Source organism: Cricetulus griseus, chromosome 3 (assembly GCF_003668045.3).
Source record: "Cricetulus griseus strain 17A/GY chromosome 3, alternate assembly CriGri-PICRH-1.0, whole genome shotgun sequence".
Lineage (NCBI taxonomy): Eukaryota > Metazoa > Chordata > Mammalia > Rodentia > Cricetidae > Cricetulus > Cricetulus griseus.
This window is the reverse complement of record NC_048596.1, coordinates 54809083-54829656: the sequence shown is the minus strand read 5'-3', so window position 1 is coordinate 54829656 and position 20574 is coordinate 54809083. Positions and strand designations below refer to the sequence as shown.

The 20574-nt window shown below is 47.0% G+C and overlaps 1 protein-coding gene across 1 annotated transcript in view; it reads right to left on the bottom strand.

Moving 5' to 3' along the window:
• Positions 1 to 1042: 1042 nt before the first annotated feature.
• Positions 1043 to 20574, bottom strand: part of Syt12 (synaptotagmin 12) — a 33139-nt gene continuing 13607 nt past the window's right edge. The window contains exons 3-8 of the mRNA XM_027408680.2: positions 16371 to 16564; positions 12971 to 13363; positions 10254 to 10469; positions 8616 to 8736; positions 6242 to 6375; positions 1043 to 2870 (exon numbers count right to left, since the gene is read on the bottom strand). Of these exons, the coding sequence (XP_027264481.1) occupies positions 2697 to 2870; positions 6242 to 6375; positions 8616 to 8736; positions 10254 to 10469; positions 12971 to 13363; positions 16371 to 16564 (1232 nt within the window). The 3' untranslated portion in view covers positions 1043 to 2696. The remainder of the gene's footprint in view (positions 2871 to 6241; positions 6376 to 8615; positions 8737 to 10253; positions 10470 to 12970; positions 13364 to 16370; positions 16565 to 20574) is intronic.

Here is a 20574-nt window from a genome sequence, read left to right as displayed (position 1 = left end):
CCATCCTGGTCTACAGAGAGAGTTCCAGGACAGCCTCCAAAGCCACAGAGAAACCCTGTGTGTGTGTGGGGGGGGAGGTAATGAGGAAAACGACCAAAAATTTCTTTGTTCTTGAGAATTCCATCCATGCATACAGCACATAGGATCAGATCTGCCCTATGGACCCCTTTTGGGGATTTTTTTTAGTTCATTTGTTTATTATGTATACAGAAGAGGGCACCAGATCTCATTATAGATGGTTGTGAGTCACCATGTAGTTGCTGGTATTTGAACTCAGGACCTCTGGAAGAGTAGTCAGTGCTCTTAACCTCTGAGCCATCTCTCCAGCCCCAAGGTTCTGGGAATTCTTATCTAGCTTGTGAGCTCCCAGGGGAAAGAGAGGAAGGAGAGGAGGCGAGTATGCTGGGATCCAGAAGGTTCTCAGCTGCCTTTCAGTGACTTTTGAGGAGTTGGAAAGGGGATAGTGTGACCTCAGGTTTGAGAGCATCATGGGCTTTTGAATCCTATAACCTGAACTTGAATCATAACTGTGACTTTCTGGCTGTGTGATCATAGGCCTGTCACTTAACTTCTCTAAGCTCTGGTTTCTACATCTCTACAGTTGCCTGCTTTTCAGGGCTACTGGATTGCAGGCTGAGTACCAGTTCTAAATGACCTTGAAAGGAAGGCGCTTTATCCCTCTCTGGCCTATGCTCTGCCTCCCTGATCTTCCGTTCCCTCCCCCTGAGCTAGCAAGGCAGAGAACTTTGCCCAGTGTTGGTCCCTTCCTGACCTCTTCTAATGTGCTCTCTACTGGGAATGCTTTTCCTGCCTCACATATTGAATACTCAACTAAGTGCCACTACTAGGAAGCCTTCCTTGATTGCCCCATCCCCACCTTTCCCTACCAGGACTGGTACTGGGAACCTCTCTTTAGAGCCCCCCTTGCCAGCAGTTCAGGAATGACAGCACACAGTAGCCCTGTGGGGCCCAAGGTCTAAGAGGGTTCCCAGTGAGGATAGTAACATGACTCTAGGCTGAGCAGGGCTCCCAGCAAGCCCCCTCCTGCTCCAGCTTTATTTTGGTTCACAAATCATTCCACTCGGCATTCTTGGTCACCACCACAGCCATCCGAGCACACTGTCAACATTTCATGCAGTATAGAAGAAAGGAACAGGGGGACAGAGGTTGGGGGATGTAGTCTGCCCTGCAAAACTGATTAGAGTCTGGGGCTTCCAGATGACAAGGTCTGGCCCAGCTACCAGTATCCCTGGTCCAGAATTCACTTCTTGATATTGGCCACAGGCTGAGAAACCTGGCTTCGGGAGGGTCCAGTTGTGGCAGGCGTCCTGCCTCCAGTCCTATTGACCTGTGTCTCTGTTCTAGCCATCCTTCTTCTTGTCATTGATGGTAATTGACTAGACCTGGGTCTCCGTGGTTCCTCATTGGATCTGAGTATTCATAATTCATTAGGGTCAAGGACCAGAGGCAGCTACCTGAGCCGTCTTCTTACCACTCCCCATGGCCACTATCCTTTTAAATCTGCAGGTGCCAGAGAGAAGAAGCCAAAAGCCACCACTTCTCTGGGATTGCCATTACCAAATGACATTTATGAAGGATGCGATACCCCCACTAATTCTGACCAGGTGTGAGCCAATGAAGGATTCTACTAATGATGTACAATCCGACCTTTGGCTTCTGAACACCTTTCCCCCAGAGTCCCTACTGGCTCCAGACTAAGGCTAAATATCCTTGAAGACTCGGTGTTAGGGAACTTGACCTAAGATGCCCAGTACTCCTAGGCGTGAATTTAGGCCTGCCTTAGAGCTTCCTTTCAAGAGAGGCCTGGCCTGGAGGGACAGCAGCCAGCGCTGGTGGATCTGTGCTGATTTGCACTGGATCCAAACACAAGGGCCTGGATCTGGGCCCTTGGTGATTTCTGGTTCTCTCAGGGTGTAAGGTCGGGAGAGCTTTCATGTGGCCTGCAGGCTTCCTCTGGGCCTAGTCTCCTGTTTTTTTCTTGTTCCCACAGCAATGGGAATAGTGTGTGTTTGGGATGGGCTAATTCATTCCCTTCTATTGCTTGACTATTCACCACAGCTCCCACTACCCTGCTAACTCTGGGTGCTGTTTACTCCCTAATCCTCAAAGTGCAGCTCCTTCCTTGTCTGAGAGATTCTCCCCGTCTCCCCAAACCAGAGGGCTGCTTCCCAAGTCCATCTGGATGGGCAGTTACTTGATTAGTAACCTGGATGGGAGAGGGCCATCTTGACTTCCTGGCGTGGTATCCTGGGTGCTACGTCTTGTTAACATAGCCCTCTCAGTACAGGGACTAGTCCCTCAAGACTTACTAGCATCTGGCTTCTAAGAGAATTTCGGAGGGGGGTTGGCTAGCTCTGAAGCCCATATGCCTCTGCAGGCTAGGGACATCCGTCATTAGGCTTTCTAGTACACAGTTGATCATTCTGCTGGGTCCCCAGCCAGCTCCATGTGGTCATTAGTGGGGAAATTACCCTAGGTCCTCAGGTGAAGAGCCACACCCATTCCTCCATGACAGTCTGGACAGAGGATCCAAGATGGCTGATGAGGACCCCCTGGGAGGAGGGGCAGCCTCAGTGTTCACGGCTCCAGCTGACTATGGAGAGGGCATCACTGGATAGAACTGAGATGGTGCCAGGCTCTGGTGGCTCTGCTGCCCATCTGGCCTGCCCTGGCTGCTAGTTTCGCCGGACTGGGTGCCACATGGACACAGGTCTGCGTAGTGTGGCCAGCATCTGGTTCCAGTGTGTGGTGCCCATGCCACTGGCTGCTGGCCCAATGATGACATGCCCCAAGTTGTCCCCACGGCCATCACTGCTGCTCTCAGCCACTGTCACTCGGAGAGACAGGTCCTGGGGAGAAGGAGACATGAAAGATTGGGACCAGGAACAGCTGAAGGGTTCTCCCTGGCTTCACGGTCCCAACTTGTGAATACCAAGCCCTGTGAAGTACATCCAGCCCTCTGAATCTTCCCACATGACTTGGGAGTGGAGACTTGTCCTAGTTACTTACAGATGGATAGCCAGCTATGATGTGACCTCACTAAGTGCTAAAAATTCCAGCAGGATTTAAAACCCATCTCTCATTTCTTTGTCTCTCAACATTTTTTCTTTAAGATTTATTTTATTTTTGAGATTGAAAAGATGGGCCAGCAGTTAAGTACACTTGCTGTTCTTGCAGAGGACCCTGGTTTGATTCCCAGGGCCTACATGATGGCTCAGTAACTCCAGTTCAGGGTATCCTAACCATCTTCTAGCCTTTGTGGCACCAGGCACACTTGTTATGCAGGCAAAATACCCCCACACATAAAATAATATAAACCTTAAAAACATTTTATTTTGAGCCGGGCGTTGGTGGTGCACGCCTTTAATCCCAGCACTCGGGAGGCAGAGGCAGGTGGATCTCTGTGAGTTCGAGACCAGCCTGGTCTACAAGAGCTAGTTCCAGGACAGCCTCCAAAGCCACAGAGAAACCCTGTCTCGAAACCCCCCCCCAAAAAATTTTATTTTAAATTATATATGCCATTATAGGGTATATGTGCATGTGAGTGCAATACCCACAGAGGTCAGAAGAATGCACTGGATACCTGAAGTTAGAATTACAGGTAGCTGTGAACCATCTGATGTGGGTACTGGGAATTGAACTTGGGTCCTTTGTAAAAGAAGTATGTGTTTGAGGCCTGGAGAGATGGCTCAGTGGTAAAGAGCACTGACTGCTCTTCCAGAGTACCTGGGTTCAAGTCCCAGCACCCACACGGCAGCTCACAACTGTCTGTAACCCCAGTCCCAGGGCATCTGACACCCTCACACAGACATACATACGTGCTGGAAAAACACCAATGCATATAAAATAAAAATAAATACCTTTATATATAAAAAAGAAGTATGTGCTCTGCACCACTGAGCCATATCTCCAGCACTTATTCTTGAGATAGTCTCATACTTATTCTTGAGATAGAGTCTCATGTAGCCCAGGGTGACTTTGAACTTGCTATGTAGCTGAAGCTGTACTGGAACTCCTGATCTTCCTGCCTTGGCCTCCCAAGTACTAGGATTACAAGTGCATGCTACCATATCAAGCTTAGAACTTAGGCTGTTTATCTATTTGTTGGTTGGTCTTAAATTTTTTGGCTTGTTTTCCTTTTAAAAAATAGGTTATTTTGTATGTATGGGTGTTTGCCTCCAGGTGTGTACGTGCACCACATGTGTACAATGCCCAGGAGGGTGCTGGGTCCCCTGGAACTGGAGTCAGGTGGTGTGAGCCACCAAGTGGGTGCTGGGAACTGAACCCAAGTCCTCTGGAAGAACATCCAGTGCTCTTAACTGCTCCAGTCCCTTGCTTTGTTGTTGTTTTTTGTTTGCTTGTTTCTGAGACAGGGTTTCTTTGTGTAAGTGTAATAGCCTTGACTGTCTTGGAACTTGCCTTGAATACCAAGCCTGCTTCTGCCTCTCAAGTACTAGGATTAAAGGTATATACCATGATGTTATCTCCCTTTTTTTGTTGTTGTTGTTCTATTTTGTTTTTTTAAACAGAGTCTCATTATGTAGCCCTTGTTAGCCTGCAGTTCACTATGTAGACCAGGCTAACTTCAAACTCATAGAAATCAGCAGCCAGCCTTGACCTCCCAAGTGCTGGAACTAAAGGTATGTGCTGCCATGGCTACCTCACTGTTTATATTTATCTATAGTTCAGGCTGGCCTCAAAATCCCTACAGAGCAGAGGATGGCTTTGAACTTCTGATCTCCCTGCTTCCACCTCCTGAGTGAGTGCACCACCAGGCCTGGTTTATGAGGTGCAGGATGTGTGTGTGTGTGTGTGTGTGTGTGTGTGTGTGTGTGTGTGTGTTGTATACAAACGAGTACATGTGTGTGTATGTGTAGTGTGTGTATGCGTGTGCATGTTTGTGTGTATGCATTCATGTATGTGTAGTGTGTGCATTCGTGTGTGTGTGTGTGTGTGTGTGTGTGTGTGTGTTGGAAACCCAGGATTTTGTGTGTGCTAAACAAGTGCTCTAACACTTGGGCTTTTGGCCTTGGGCCTTTGCTACCTGTCTTTAAAACGTAACATCGTTTCCTATGTCTCAGGGCTGTTCTGGGAAGAAAATTAATTAAACATGTAGGTGGGGATAAAAACCTAAAAACAGAAAATGTGTGACCTGGTACTGGCCTATCAACAGAGCACATACACAGGGGTCTCTCACTGGCCCTGCTGTAATCAAGTGAGGGCAGTGAGGGCAGCTGAGGGCAGTGTTAAGTAAGAACAATTTGTGATGTCTGCCCAGCTGTTCTTAGCTAGTTCCCAACCCCTGACCCCTGTAGCTTCATTTTTGGAAGTTGGAAGGAAGTGGCATTGTGACAAACAGGACAAAAGCGGGGTCAAGATTATGATCCTAGGACCAGCCAGATGTGCTGGAATGTTGCCTGGATTCCTGGATTTGGGACACCCAGAGTGAGGCTGACATCCAGCTTTCAAATCTTCAGGGGCTGGCAGGGTAGCTCAGTGGTAAAGTGGTTGCCTAGCATATGAAAAAGCCTTGAGTTCATCATCAGCTCTGAAAAACAAAGAAATCCTCAAGACCATCCCTAGGAGGGGACAAGGTACACCCTGCACAGTCCCTGGGCTGCAGGGCAGACTTCAGTACAAGGATGAAAGGACTCTCTTGTTGTTAGGTATGCCTAAGGATAGAAAGAGACAGTGAGAGAAGGGAGAGAGATCCCTACTCTCCAACTGATACGGCTTAAGATATATTCTCTGTGGTTCATTCTACCACCCACTACCAGTGTATGGTATCCCTGCGTCAGGAGTGTTCTCCCGGAAGCAGATAGTCGTCTGGAAGCCCTAAGGCAAGAAGATCCTAGTGGGGTCCTTGCAGTAGGATCTCTGAAGGCTTAGGCCCACACCTCTGAGCCCTGGGGTTACCTCTAGCTCATCTTAAGGTAGTGTGGTTCCTCAGAGCTCAGCTGAGCTGTCATCTCCTGCAGAAAGTCTGCCCTGACTACTAATGCAGGGGAAACTTCCAATGGGGTTTACAAAGTCTGGGGACTTCCATACCTGTCCTTTGTAGGCATAAAGAAAGCAGTGCCTGGGTCCCCAACCCTCACCACAGGCTGGTGTGTAGTGGTGGGCTCAATCAATGATTAACTAGAAGGAGGTTGGCTTGAGGTACCACAAGGCAACACTGGAGGGATGGCCCAGAGTCCTGTGAGGATCCAGCGCACCTCACCTGTAACACAATGGCTGGTACTGAGAAGATCATTGCTTCATTGAACACTGGGTTGGGGTCATCCCTCTTCACAGCCGTCTTCTTCTTGCTCATCTTCCTCCCATCCTGCAGCAGGTATACTTTGACAAAGGGGTCTGGGAGGAGGTAAGTGGGGGAAGGTCAGTAACATGCTTGCTTGTCATGGCCCTGTCTACTCTGGCTCTATTCACTGCCTCCAATTCCCTGGCCCCTGGCTATTGCCATTATCTCCAAAGTCCACTGCTTGGTATTTATTTATATTAAGAAATGGAGCCAGCTGGGCAGTGGTGGTGCACAACTTTAATCCTAGCATTTGGGAGGCAGAGGCAGGTGGATCTCTGTGAGTTTGAGGCCAGCCTGGTCTATAGAGCTAGTTCTAAGACAACCAAGGCTACACAAAGAAACCCTGTCCTGAAAAAAGAAAGGAAAGAAGGGAGGAAGGAGTGAAGAAAGGTAGAAAGAGAAAGAAAGAAAGAAAGAAAGAAAGAAAGAAAGAAAGAAAGAGAAAAGAAAAGAAAGAGAAAAAGAAATGTAGCAGTGCTATGGTGGCTCACGCCTTTAATCCCAGAACTTGGAGGCAGAGGCAGGCGGATTTCTGTGAGTTTGAGACCAGCCTGGTCTACAGAGTGAGTTTTAGGACAGTCAGAGATACACAGAGAAACTCTGTCTCAAAAATCAAAAACAAAACAAAAACAACAACAAAAAAGAAATGAGATCTCATTATGTGTTCCAGGCTGGTTCTAAACTCCTGAATTTACGGGATCTTCCTACCTGAGATAAAAGCTGCAAACTACAATGCCTGACTTGTTTGTTTGTTTGTTTGTTTGTTTGTTTTTCAAAGTGTGGTTTTGTGCCACCACCTGGCTTATTTATTCTTTTTTAAGATTTACTTTTATTTTAATTTATGTATTTAGATTACGTATATAGTAAGTGTCTCTGTTTGGGTGTAGATACATGAAAGCAGTGCCTACAGAGTCTAGAAGAGGGTGTCAGAGAGCTGGAGTTACAGGCAGTTGTAAACTGGCCAATGTGGGTGCTGGGAACCAAATTCCAGTCCTCTCTAAGAGCAGCAAGTGCTCTCTTAACCTTGGAGCAATCTCACCAGTTCTGTTTATTTTTGAGACAGTTCTTGCTATGTAACACAGGTTGGCCTTGAATTTGTAATCCTAGTGCCTCACCCCATGGACTGCTAGGAGCCACCAACCTGGTTTGCTCTTGGGCATTGATTGATTGACTGATACTGAGAGACAAGGTCTCATTATGTGTTTCAGGCTGGTTCTGAACTCCTGGGCTTAAGGGATCTCCCTGCCTCAGCCTCCAGAATGGCTGGGCATAGCTTGATGTTAGTTTAAGAATCACCTTGAGTTTCTGATTCTCCTGTCCACACCTCCTGAGTGCAAAGATTATATGCATGTACTACAATGTTATGGTTTTTGTTGTTTTCGAGACAGGGTTTCACTGTGTTGTGTGGCACTGGCTGTCCTGGAACTCACTTTGTAGACCAGGCTGGCCTCAATCTCACAGAGATCCGCCTACCTCTGCCTTCCGAGTGCTGGGATTAAGGGTGTGTGCTGACACCGCAGGGCCCATGTTTTATGCAGTGTGATTACTGAATCCAAGGTTTCATGCATGCTAGACAAGCACTCTTATCAACTGAGCTACAATCCCCAAACCCTTGAAATTATTTAAAATCCATTTCCCGGTTGAGAAGCCCAATGCACTCATGGCCAGTCAAGAGTGGGCAGTCTACTTCCTATTTCCCTCACACATATTCCCTGGGAGGAGGCAGACCAGATGCTTCTCTTGCTGTTAGTGGCCTGAGTACAGGTAGCAGACCTGAGTCACTGAATGCCAACACAGCAGAGCCTAACAGTGTGCAGCTCTGAGATACCAACTCTTCCTACTGCCCGGGGCACTAGGCAGGCAAGTCCCAAATGGTCCCTGCAGACCTAGGATGTTAGATCCCACATGGCCCCTCTCCACCCCAAGGGTTGGGGCACCGCTCCCCATTGAAAGTCTGGGTTGCTGCCCTGTCTCTGAGCTCAGGTTCTGACAAATGGATGCTCACTCTCCATTTCTTGTCTGGTGCCACAGCACAAGTGTGTTACAGATTCCTGCCCTCAGATTCCATCACTTTTCCCTTCACTCTCCACTCCACACCCTGGGCTGCTTGTTACCCTCCAGGGTTCCCATGTTTCTCTTGCTGAATTAACCTTTCCTCATCATGCCTGGCTCCTGAGCTTAGCTGAAGCCACAGGGGCTCTGGCCCTGTGCCTGGGACCTGTGCATAGCACTACAGCCCGCCCCTCACCCCCCCTCCCAGCCTCGTGGAGGAGCTGAGTGCATAGGCTCTCACCTGCTGTGGCCTTGTCATTGGTCCAGATGAGATTCTTGGCTTTCACCACAACCACAGTCAGACGCTCAGCTGTGGGCAGGTAACTGAGGGACAGCAGGATCTCTCCCACAGCATCAGCCACCTATGAAAATAGGTATGACTCAGGAATCTTCTGCCCTCCAGGGTTAAGGGGTCCAGGGAAAGGTGGACGATTCCTTCTGGGGTAACTCTTAAACCTAGGCACCCAAGCTGGCAGGATTGAGAAAAGGACAACCTACCACCCACTGCCATACCAGGGAGTATGCACAGACCCTCCCTTGCTCCCGGGTGTAGACCATGCCTTGGAAGGAGGCCCAGAGGTTGCCTGTCAAATGCACCAGTGAGATGCAGTTTTGTTCCCTCATTCAGGGCCAAGGAAAGCATTCTATGACTAGTGCAAAGAGATCTAAGTTGACAGCATTTGCTTAAGCAATCGTGGTCTCTGGCATTGTTACAATAATAAAAGTAAGCTTCAGCGAGTTCGAGGCCAGCCTGGTCTCCAGAGTGAGTGCCAGGATAGGCTCCAAAGCTACACAGAGAAACCCTGTCTCGAAAAACCAAAAAAAAAAGAAAAAGAAAAAGAAAAAGAAAAAAGAAAGAAAAGAAAAAAAGTAAGCTTCAGCTTGGCCCCTGTCTGAAATAACCCTCATTAGGGCCAGACCTACGCATCCCTAACAGTAGCTTATAGGAGTAGAACCTCTGATGATGTGGTAATAAGTCACAGAGATGAGGGGCTGGAGAATTGGCTCAGCAGTTAGGAGCACTGGGTGCTTTTCTGGAGGGCCCAGGTTTAGTCTCCAGCACCCACAATGCAGCTCACAATCATATGTACTCTAGTTCCAGGGTACTGGACATCCTCTTCTGACCCCCATGGGCTTGAGACCTGCACATGATATACATATGCATATCCAAGCAAACCAGGCAAAACACTCACAAGATTAAATAAATAAAACATCAAGTAAAAACAAATAAACACTAAATAATAAAAGAAAGAACTGAGAAGTGGTCAGGAGAGATGGCTCAATGGGTAAAAGCACTTGCCACTAACCCCAATGGCCTGAGTTCAATATGCACAACCCAAATGGTGAAGGTGAGAACCAACTTACTTGTAGAAGACAAGGGGTCTTCTGACTTCCACATACCTTCTCTGTGTGTATATGCATGTCCGTACACACATGCACACAGAAAACACAATAAATACATAAATAAATGTGATGTTAAAAAAATTAAAGAAGCTGGGTGGTAGTGGTACATGCCTTTAACCCCAGCACTCCTGAGGCAGAGGCAGGTGGATCTCTATGAGTTCCAGTCCAGCCTGGTCTACAGAGCAAGTTTTAAGACAGCCAGGACTGTTACATAGAGAAACCTTGTCTCAAAAAACCAAATAAATGAATAAATAAAATAAAATAAATCAAAGAAGAGCTATAAACAGTGATGTCTATAGAGTGTTTTTCCACCACATACAGTGAGTTGTTTCCCTGGAGTGTGGCTTGGAACCTTTCTCTGTTGTCCTAATGCTGTCAGGGTCCAAGTCTAGGGACAGGATAGCGGCATCTCTCCTGGGAAGTGGGTTTGGATAGTCTCTCCTCAGATGAACGGGTAGGCCAAAGCATGTGATACCTTATTCTGGTCCTGTAAGTATAGCCAGCCACTGAAGGGCTGCAGTGGGAGGTCCAGAACAGACAGCTTCAGCTCCACCACACCGGTGCTAACGTTCCTTTCATCCTCATCAATTCCGAACACAGAAAATCGAAGGCTCTTCTCCTGCAGGGCTGTGGGATCCAGGGGGACAGAGAACTTCTCATCGAAGAAGATGGAGTAGGCATTCCTCTGGATCTATAGAGAGAAGGGGCCATGGAGGGGCTTTCTGGTACCCATAGTCTCAATTCCTGTCCTCCTTTTGTGTTCAGCCTTCAAGATTTATTTTCTTAATTTTGTTTTGTTTTGAGACGGGCTCCCACATAGCTCAGGGTGAACTCCCGAGCTTCCTGCCACTAACTCCAAAAATTACAAGCATGGTCCTCCACACCTCACCTCCCTCCTCTTACTCTTTTCTGAGATGGGATCTCACTATGCAGCTCTGGCTGGTCTGGAACTCACTATATTGCCCAGACTAGTCTTAAATTTACAGTCATCTTCCTGTCTTAGCCTTCAGAGCACTGTGATTATAGTACCAGTTATCAGGCCTTGTAGACCTGAAGGTTTTTGGTTGTTGTTGTTGTTGTTTTGATTGGTTTTGGGTTGTTTTCAGACAGGGTTTCATGTAGTTCAAGGTGGCCTCAAATTCATTATGTAGCCAAGGACAACCCTGAATTCCCGATTTTTCTGCCTCAATCTCCTAAATGCTGAGGTCACCTTGAAGGTTTATAAGCCCCAATGTCCCCTTCTTGGTTATGGTCAACCCATTGGTCTGGCATTAGAAGCTTCCATAATTGATTCCCAGTAATCCTCATCCTCACAAGATGCTGTGGCTGCACTGGTCTCTATCTCCCCTGTCTGTCCAATTTAGCACAGCTGTGGGGCAGGCATGCAGTAGAAACCAGACAATTGTCCATAGAGTAAACAGCCACTAATACCACAGTCCCCTGTAAAGCCTGGCAAAGACTTTCTGATTGTCATAGGATGGATGGATGAGTGGACAGACAGATGGATGGAGTGACTAGGCAGGGCTGGGCATGCTTCGTTCCCTAGCTCACTCCCACTTTGGATACCATTGGCCTTCTCCCAGAAGGCTGTGGGCAGTCCTCAGCGAGGCTCACATGAGACTCTGCTTGCCCTTCTGTGGGAGCCGTCTGAGTCACTGTGTGGTGGTATTTACAGAGCAGCTCTCATCCCTGGCATCTTCTCTGAAGCTGAGGGGGTTGTTCGACCTGGAGGCAACACCCCACCCCCACAGTGAGACTGCTAGGCTGTGATGTCACGAAGCCTATCTTCCTAGGAGCAAAGCCTGCTAGTCTCCAGCTACTTTGATCTCACCCCTCTGTCTCTGCCAGGCTCTGGAAGGTTCTTCCTGCAGCCATTCCACCCCAATACACAAACCAGGAGCCATGTTACCACACAGTGCTCTGCCTCAGATTCTCCCAAGCTTCTGTCCGCCAATGTCCCTTCTCAAGGGACATGTCTTGAGTCACCCAAAGCCTTTCACGTGGCATAGGTCAAGAGAAACATAATGTATATCAGGCTCAACAGCAGCTCTCCATGGTTCTGAAAACCTGTCCTGACCACCTACCAAGGATTGAGTTAAGCACTTTGTATGTATAACCCCAGCCCTTCTTCATAATTGTGATGCTTATTTGACAGGAGGGGAAACTGAAGCCAGCTGCTTAAGTGACTTGCTCAAGGTCACACTGCCAGGTGAAGGTGGAACTTGGATTTTAACCTGATTCTTAACCACTAACTGCCATTGTACTGCCAGTAGAAAATTAGACCCTTGATACCACATGTATCAAGCTGGTGGTTAGTTCTAGAATTATAGGGGCACTATGGAGGGGTGGGGGTGGGATGTCTACCTCTGAGAGCCAGCCAGCTAATGTTCAATATGGTAAAAAGTGACGAGGAACATATGGGTCTGCAAGAACACAGAAGACCCTGGTCATGCAGGGCACAGGTCACTGAGGGTTGGCCTTGCCCATCTAAAGGGTTCAGGGTCTGGACTCCTACCAGCCTGCTGCTGAGCAGTGGGCATGGCTGTCAAGGTGCGGCACCTTGGAGGTATCCTGTGACCTCCTTGTTGGATCCAACTCCTTTCCTCTTGATTACTGATTGCTAAGGGTGGTATCAGCAGAAGAAAACAGATCAGAGGGAGGGTCAAGTTTCCCCCGGGGGTGGGGGTCAGACCATACCCTCTCATGAAAGAACACAGCTCTATGAGGGTGACCCTTTCATCTGGGGTCCAGAAACTCACTTTCCTCTCATGTTTTTTTCAGTCCCTGGGGTGGGCCTCCCTTCTTGTTCACAAACCCATGGAACCACACCACCACTGAGGCCACCCCTCCACCACTCACTCCAAAGCAAACAGCAAACGAGTCTGTCATTGAACTCTCTCCCAGATCTGTCAAATGAGCGGGTCATCTTTCTTCTTGCCAAGGCTCCATGTTGACAGATGTGGAGGTGGACAGTTATTCACTGTCCTTGAGTGATAGAAAGATTGAAATCTGTACACAGCAGGAGCCTGGTTCTATGCTTGGCTATTCTACTCCGGAGCCACATTCTGATCTGCTCTCCAGCGCCCCCTGTCTTCCTGTCTGATACTGAAGATCTGCCCACCAGCCCAGATGTCAGCTTCCCTGGAAGGCTTCAGGGAACCCAGTGCATTTCTCGGCCCCAACCCTACTTACCCGGGAGATGCCAACGATCTGTTCATCCGGCAGCAGACTGACACGCATGAAGCAGGATTCGAAGGTGGCTTCCTCCCGCTCCAGGAGGTCCTTGCCTTGCAACACCGCCACGTGGAGGGTGTGGGAGCCCGCATCATAGTCCATGCTAACCTCCACCTGGCCCAGTGTGAAATCCTGCCCAAAGGTGTTGCTCACAGAGGAAATGGAGTTCAGAGAGTCAGCAGATTGTGACTTGCGGAGAGTACCATAGGGGGCCAGGTCCAGTTCTCGGCCCATCAGCTCCAGGGGTCCCAGTTCACTGATGCTTTCAAAGGTGTCCTCAATACTGAGGCTGCCTTTGCGGCTGGGTGGTCCCCGAGGGTTGGTCCTCTGGGCATTCCACTGAGAGACTCTCTGCAGGTAAACAAGGGACAGGGAACATCACATAGGTCACACAGCACCATCTCTAGGGGACAGCTGAGATGACCTTTGCCTATTCAATCTCTTTTCACAAAACCAGCCCAGGAGTTCTGTGCTTCAGGCCCCTTTGTTTCTCTTTCTCTCTCTCTCTCTCAGTACAGGAACTTGCTTCCTATTCCTAGCTGGCCTGGAACTCCTGACCCTCCTGCTTTAATCCCCAAGTGCTGTGGTTACATTCTGCACCAACCATATCTAGCTTAGTTTTCTCTCCTTAAACAGAATGGAAGAAAATATTTTTTTAAAAAGATTTTTTTAACATTTTAAAATGATTTATTTATTCTTATTTTATGTGCATTGGTATTTTGGCTGCATGTATGTCTGTGTGACAGCAATCAGATCCCCTGAAACTGGTGTTACAGACAGCTATGACCTGCCGTGTGGGTGCTGAGAATTGAACCCAGGTCCTCTGGAAAAGCAGCCAGTGCTTTTAACTGCTAAGCCACCTCTCCAGCCCAAGAAAGCATTTTCTTAAACTACTTATTTGTTGTGACAAAAACTCCATACATAAAAATATCAACTGAAAGGACATTTATAAAAAGGAAAAGCTGCTGGGTGTGGAGGGGCACATACATAACCCCAAAATTCGGGAGGTAGAAACAGAAGCATCTAGGTCAGCCTCAGGTTCCTGAGATCCAGTCTCAAAACAATCCAACAACAGCCATTGAAGTGTCCAAAAGACAAGGACTAGGTTAAGAATCATGGGGTACAGTCACTGCACAGATGGTTGAGTAGTGTCAAAGGAAGATTACAAAAACTAAACACAAGAGCCGGTGAGATGACTCAGCAGGTATAGGTGTCTGCCACCAAGTCTGATGACCTGAGCTGGATTCCCAATGTCCACATGTTGGTAGGAGAGAACTGTCTCCTACAAACTGTTCTCTGACCTCCACACATGTACCTATTTAGCCAAGGACAGCCTTGAATTTCTGATCTTTATGAGTCTCTCTCTTGAGTGCTAGAAACAGGGTTTCTCTGTGTAGTCCTAGCTGTCCTGGAACTTGCTCTGTACACCAGGCTGGCCTCGAATTCATAGAGATCCACCTGCATCTGTCAGACGAGTGCTGTGATTAAAGGTGTGTGCCACACTGCCTGGCACAATTAGCTTTCTTTCTTTCTTTCTTTCTTTCCTTTTTTTTTTTTTGAGACAGGGTTTCACTAAGTACCCCTGGCTGGCCTAGAACTCACTGTGCAAACCAGGGTAGCCTTGAACTTGCTATTACTTGAGTTCTGGATTTAAAGGCACACGAAACCATGAACAACTCTTAAATAGCTTCCTTAAATCCTGACTCAAGGACAATCTTTTTGACAGTTTTCAACGTGTGTTACCAAAATGCTTCTTGGAAAAGTTGTCCCAATCCACACTTCCCCCAACAGAGTAGCAGGTGCCACCAAATGAGTGAGCACCTGATCTGGTAAAGGAGTCATGCTGTGCTCTCTGAAACTGTACTTCATGCCTGAAAAATCATCTGCCAAGTATTAAATGATCTCAGATTCAGCAGTGAGTATGAGAGCCTTCAAAATAAATATTAGGGCAGAGACACTGCTCAGTGGCTAAGAGCACTGACTGCCTTCTGGAAGAAGGTTCAATCCCCCCTCAGACACATGGGGGCTCATGACCACTTCTACCTCTAGTTCCAGGGGATCTGATGTCCTCTTCTGGTCTCCTCAGGCACCAAGCACACACCTGGTGCATAGACATGCATGCAGACAAAATCCTTATCTTGATTTATTATTTTTTTTCAAGATAGGGTTTCTCTGTGTAGCCCTGGCTATCCTGGAACTTGATCTATAAACCAGGCTGACCTTGAACTCAAGAGATTCACCTGCCTCTGCCTCCTGAGTTCTGGGATTAAAAGTAGCACCACCACCTGGTGGGGAAATTTTTAAAAAAATAATCTTACAACAAACAAACAAACAAACAAAAACAAAGAAAAGTACAGCATCCCAAACAATGACAAAGTTTTACACATTACACAGAGGCAGAAGCAAGAAGATCACTACAAATTCAAGGCCAGACTGGTCTACATAGTAAATTCCAGAAAGACATAGCAAGGCAATATTAAAAAAAACTCTAAATAAATAAAGTAGTTAATAGCTGGGTAGTAACATTTGTGAAAATGTTTTTCTCTTATTGGTATTTTTCTATATTTTTTTTCCTGATAGTCTTAGAATTTTTGTTACATTTTATTGATTTGTCTCTGCCTGTGAGATGGTGTGATGATGTGTCTGAACCACAGCTTGTGGGAGGAGTCTGTCTTCTCCTTCTACCATGGTCCCAGGTCATCAGTTTTAGTGACAGGTGAGCCTGTCACTTTACCTTCTGAAGCACCTCCCAGGCCCACATGAAAGTCTTGTGAGACAAGGTCTTACTGTGCAGTACAGAGCTTATGGCTGCCTTCAGCTCATGGTCCTTTTGCTTGAGCCACCAAAGGTCAAGGATTAAGGTGTGCACTGTCCCAACACCCAGTGTCACATGATACAGGTGTGGCATATCTCACACAACACAGGTGTCAACTGTCAGCATTTAGTCTCTCATGATAGGGGAGTTGTTTTTAAGACCTTTTTCCTTTATTTATTTATTTATTTATTTTATTCTTGTTTGTTTTTTAAGAAAGGGTTTCTCTGTGTAACAGCCCTATTTGTCCTGGAACTTGTTCTGTAAACCAGGCTGGCCTCAAACATAGAGATCCGCCTGCCTCTGCCACCCAAGTGCTGGGATTAAAGGTGTGGGCCATCATGCCTGGCTTTGGCTGTGATAGTTTTAAAAACTGTGATCAATCACTTACTCAACATCAAACATTTATTCAGCAGGCACAGGGCTAAGAGCTGATGATCTGCAGGGGTGTAAGAGGTTTGATCCCCAATCACAGAGGCAGCAAGGCCTGGAGGAGGGCCCTCAGAATGATGGTGGGATATGGATCTGCAGGAATGGAAGCCTCACCTTCAGCTTTGCCTCCACGTAGGCCTCTCCATATTTTTGCTGCAGGTACCTGTAGTCGTAATTAGGGAATGGAGAGGGGTTGGGGAAGCTCCCCGATGTCCAGAGCTTCCACAGACTCACAGCTGCGATTCCAAGCAGTGCCAGGGCCCCTGCAGCATAGACACCCACCTCCCAGCCAGCAGGGCTCTTGATGACTGCAAAGCAAGGACAGCCTGTCATTAGTGGGCTACAGTGATCACCAAAGTTGGTTACCATTAGTACTTAAATATTTACATGTTTTGTGTGCTTGGCTTTTTTTATTACGTGAGTATGCATGAATGCATGCGCCCGAAGGGTTGTGCACATACATGAGGTCAACCCAAGGTGGTGTTCTTCAGAAGCCTTGGTTTTGACACAAGTTCTGCTAGCTGGCCAGCAAGCCCCAGGGATCCTCATGTCTCTGCTTCCCCAGTGATGGGATTACAAACACATGCCATCCTGACTTCACACGGATGATGGGGATCAGACTCAGGTCCTCGTACTTGCATGTCGACCATGTGACTGACTGAGACACTGCCTCCTCAGGCCCTGTTTTGGTTTTTTGTTTTGTTTTGTTTTTTTTTGAGATTGGGGGGGTTCATGTAGCCCAGGCTGACTTGCTTTGTAGCTGAGATGACTTTAGCTCCTAATTCTCCTTCTTCCACCTTCTCAGTACGTCACCCTATCCAGTGACACTTAATGTACTCAGCACATTTTTATTGAGGACAAAAAGGGACAGCAAGATGGCTCATTGAGTGAAGGCGCTTGCTACTGGCTGATGACCTGAGTTTGACCCCCGAGACACCATATGGTGGAAGAACATAACCAGCTCCCATAAATTGCTCTCTGTCCTCCATATGAGTGCCTTGGCATGCCTACACACATATACAAGCCACAACTAAATGAGCAAATAAATAAGTATGTAGTAAATAAAAATTTAAAAAGGAAAATTAAAATTTTTATTTAAAAAATTTACTTTTGCCCGGCATTGGTGGCGCACGCCTTTAATCCCAGCACTCGGGAGGCAGAGACAGGCGGATCTCTGTGAGTTTGAGGCCACCCTGGTCTACAAGAGCTAGTTCCAGGATAGCCTCCAAACCCTGTCTTGAAAAACCAAAAAAAAAAAAAAAAAAAAAAATTACTTTTATACTGTGCTACAAGACTTGGTATGAGGCTTTTCGGATTCAGTGCTAAACAACTCTGCTTTTTTTCTTTCTTTCTTTCTTTGAGGCAGTCTTGCTATGTAGCCCAGGCTAGCCTCAAATTCTAGGCAATTCTCCTAGTTTAGCCTTCCAAGTGCTGAGATTATGCATGTGCTCTACCACACCCAGCTTAAACACACTCTTGAGATCTCTGCTTCTGTCCCCTCTTCCACAAAACCATACATTTCTGCTGGGAGACTTTGGCCAGAGCAGATGAAAAGCCTCGAATGGTGGTTAGATATCCCTCCGGCTTCAGACAAACAGAACTGCTTTTGCTTCTGTGGGTTCCCTAACCTCAAAGTTCTCAGAGGACCTCTTGCTTTAGAGAACCAAAATGGCCTTTCAGTCTTGGGGAAGAGGAGAGAGATTTAGAGGAGAAAAGAAGTGATTGTCTGTGCATCAAGCCTCATCTAGAACAACCCAACGTCCATCAGCTGGTGAATGGTTAAGTCAAAAAGTGACACACTCATGCATGGAACACGGCACACTCACTCAAAGGAATGTTACTTGGAAATAGCAAGGCAATGCTAAAACAATAGAAAGTAAATGAACCTTGAGAACATCCTGGTGGCTGCAAGGAGCTGGTCTCAGAGACCACATGCTGTGTAATTCTATTTACAGTCAGCCTCTGTGTCTGTGGGTTCCTCCCTAGTGGCTTCAACTCATCCTGAATTGTGGACTATGCAATCAGGCTATGCCTGTCCTGACTTCAAACAAACATAATTTTCCTTTGTCTTTATTCCCTTAATAGAGCAGGGCAACAAAAATTTACATAGGATTGACATTTTATAAAGTGTTAGGAGTCACCTAGAGATGGTCCTATACACAGGAGGATGTGTATAGGAACTGTGCAAACATTACATCATTAACTTGGTCATTTGTGGATTTTCTTATTTAGTGGGGGATCCAGGAATGAAGCCCCTGAAGATACTGAGGCACGACTATATAAGAACCATTTAAAAGGCTGGAGAGATGGTTCAAACAGTAAAGTGACTGTTGTACAAGATGAAGACCTGAGTTCAGATCCCCAGCACTGACATAAAAGCTAGGGGTGGTGGCTCATGTTTGTAACCCTAGTGCTGTAGGGCAGAGACAGGTGGGTCTCTGGAGCTTGATAGCCAACTGGCCAGACTGAGGGGAGACAGTCTCAAAAAATAAGGTAGAGAGCAAGTGATGGAGGAAAACACACAACATCAAATGGTAGCTTATACACACACACATACCACATAATAATAATAATAGTAAACATATGAGTCTGGAGAGATGGCTCAGCAGTTGGGAGCACTGTCTGCCCTTCCAGAGGACCCAGGTTCAATTCCCAGTAAGCACATGGTGGCTCACAGCTGTCTAAAACTCCAGTTCCAGGGTACTTGACACCCTCACCCAGACATACATGAAGGCAGAACACCAATGCACATAAAATGAAAATAAATAAATTAAAAAAAAATAATAAACTGTTTTGGTTTGGTAAATTGGGACAGTTGAGGGGATAGAGTTTCTTTTGGGGGATGATGGAAATATTTTAAAAATTCATTGTCCATTCATTAAAGTAAAGGCCACTGCTGTGTTCATTTTAAAGCAGTGAATTTCATAGTGGGTATTTTGTTTTCTGAAACAAATTCTCGTGCATCCCTTCCAGCCTGGCCCAGAGCTTGTCACATAGCTGAGATTGAACTTCTGTTCATCCTGTCTCCACCTCCCAAATGCTAGTGTTGTAAGTCTCCTGCCATTCCCCGTTAACTATATAGTATTTGAATTTATTTTATTTTGTTTTGAGATAGGGTCTCACTATGTAGCCCAGGCTGACCTCAAACTTGTAATCCTCCTACTTCAGCCTCTCATGTGTTGTGATTACAGGTATGAGCCACAATCCCCAGCTTATGTAAGTGGATTTTAACTCTTAGTAAATCTCTAACCTCAAATCAACACACCAGCTCTACTTAAGCAAGAGGTGTCCACAGGCTGTGCTTGGCCTCAAGAGAACCCAGAGGCTCTGTTCCTCTGCTGAGCAGGGCATACCCCACTGGGATGTCTCTGTTCCCACACAGTAATTTGGTCCCTCAACCATCCCACTGTGAATCTTCACCTTGTATAGTGTGTGGGCCACGACAGGACCACATGTACTCAAGGATCTGGCGTCCCTCTGCTCAGGATCCTGGCCATCTAGATGTTTCATGTGGCAGGTGACACTGGAGGCAGATAGAACTCTAGCCATTTCCAGTACTATTGCTGTACTCAACTCAAATAGGGAAACTGAGGCTTGGAAAAGCCAAAGAATTTGCCCAAGATCACAAAGCTGGAAATGAGTAGTGCTGGGGTTGCTATTCCAGCAGCCAGACTCCAGATAGAACGAGGGCCACATCTGGTCTTAACCTGGCTTAGCTCCCTGGAAGTGGCAAGGTGGAGATTGGCAGGAGGAAGGGAGGGTCTCTCTAAATGGAAACTGAGAGCTAATGAATACATTAAAAAATAAAGAAACAAGTCGGGCGTTGGTGGCACATGCCTTTAGTCCCAGCACTTGGGAGACAGAGGCAGACAGATCTCTGTGAGTTCGAGACCAGCTTGGTCTACAAGAGCTAGTTCCAGGACAGCCTCCAAAGCCACAGAGAAACCCTGTTTTGAAAAACCAGAAGAAAAAAAGAAAAGAAACAAATAACAAAAGCAGAGTGGAGACTGATCACTAAACATTGGGTGCGCATCCATGTCAGCATCTTGTGGGCAGGGGAGCCAGTATTGAGTGAGTGAGGCCCAGGTCCAGCTCCTGACACTAAGTAGCACAGAGATCAGAGTGGGGGTGTGCAGGCAAATGGATACATGAAACAGGATGCTGGAAATTGTGCTGGGAGTACAGGAAGGCTGAGGTGTGTGGAGAAGGGGTTGGATAGGTGGCTCAGCAGTTAAGAGTATTGGCTGCTCTCCCAGAGGACCCTGGTTTGAATCTCAGCACTCACATGGTGGCTCACAACTGCCTATAACTCTATCTA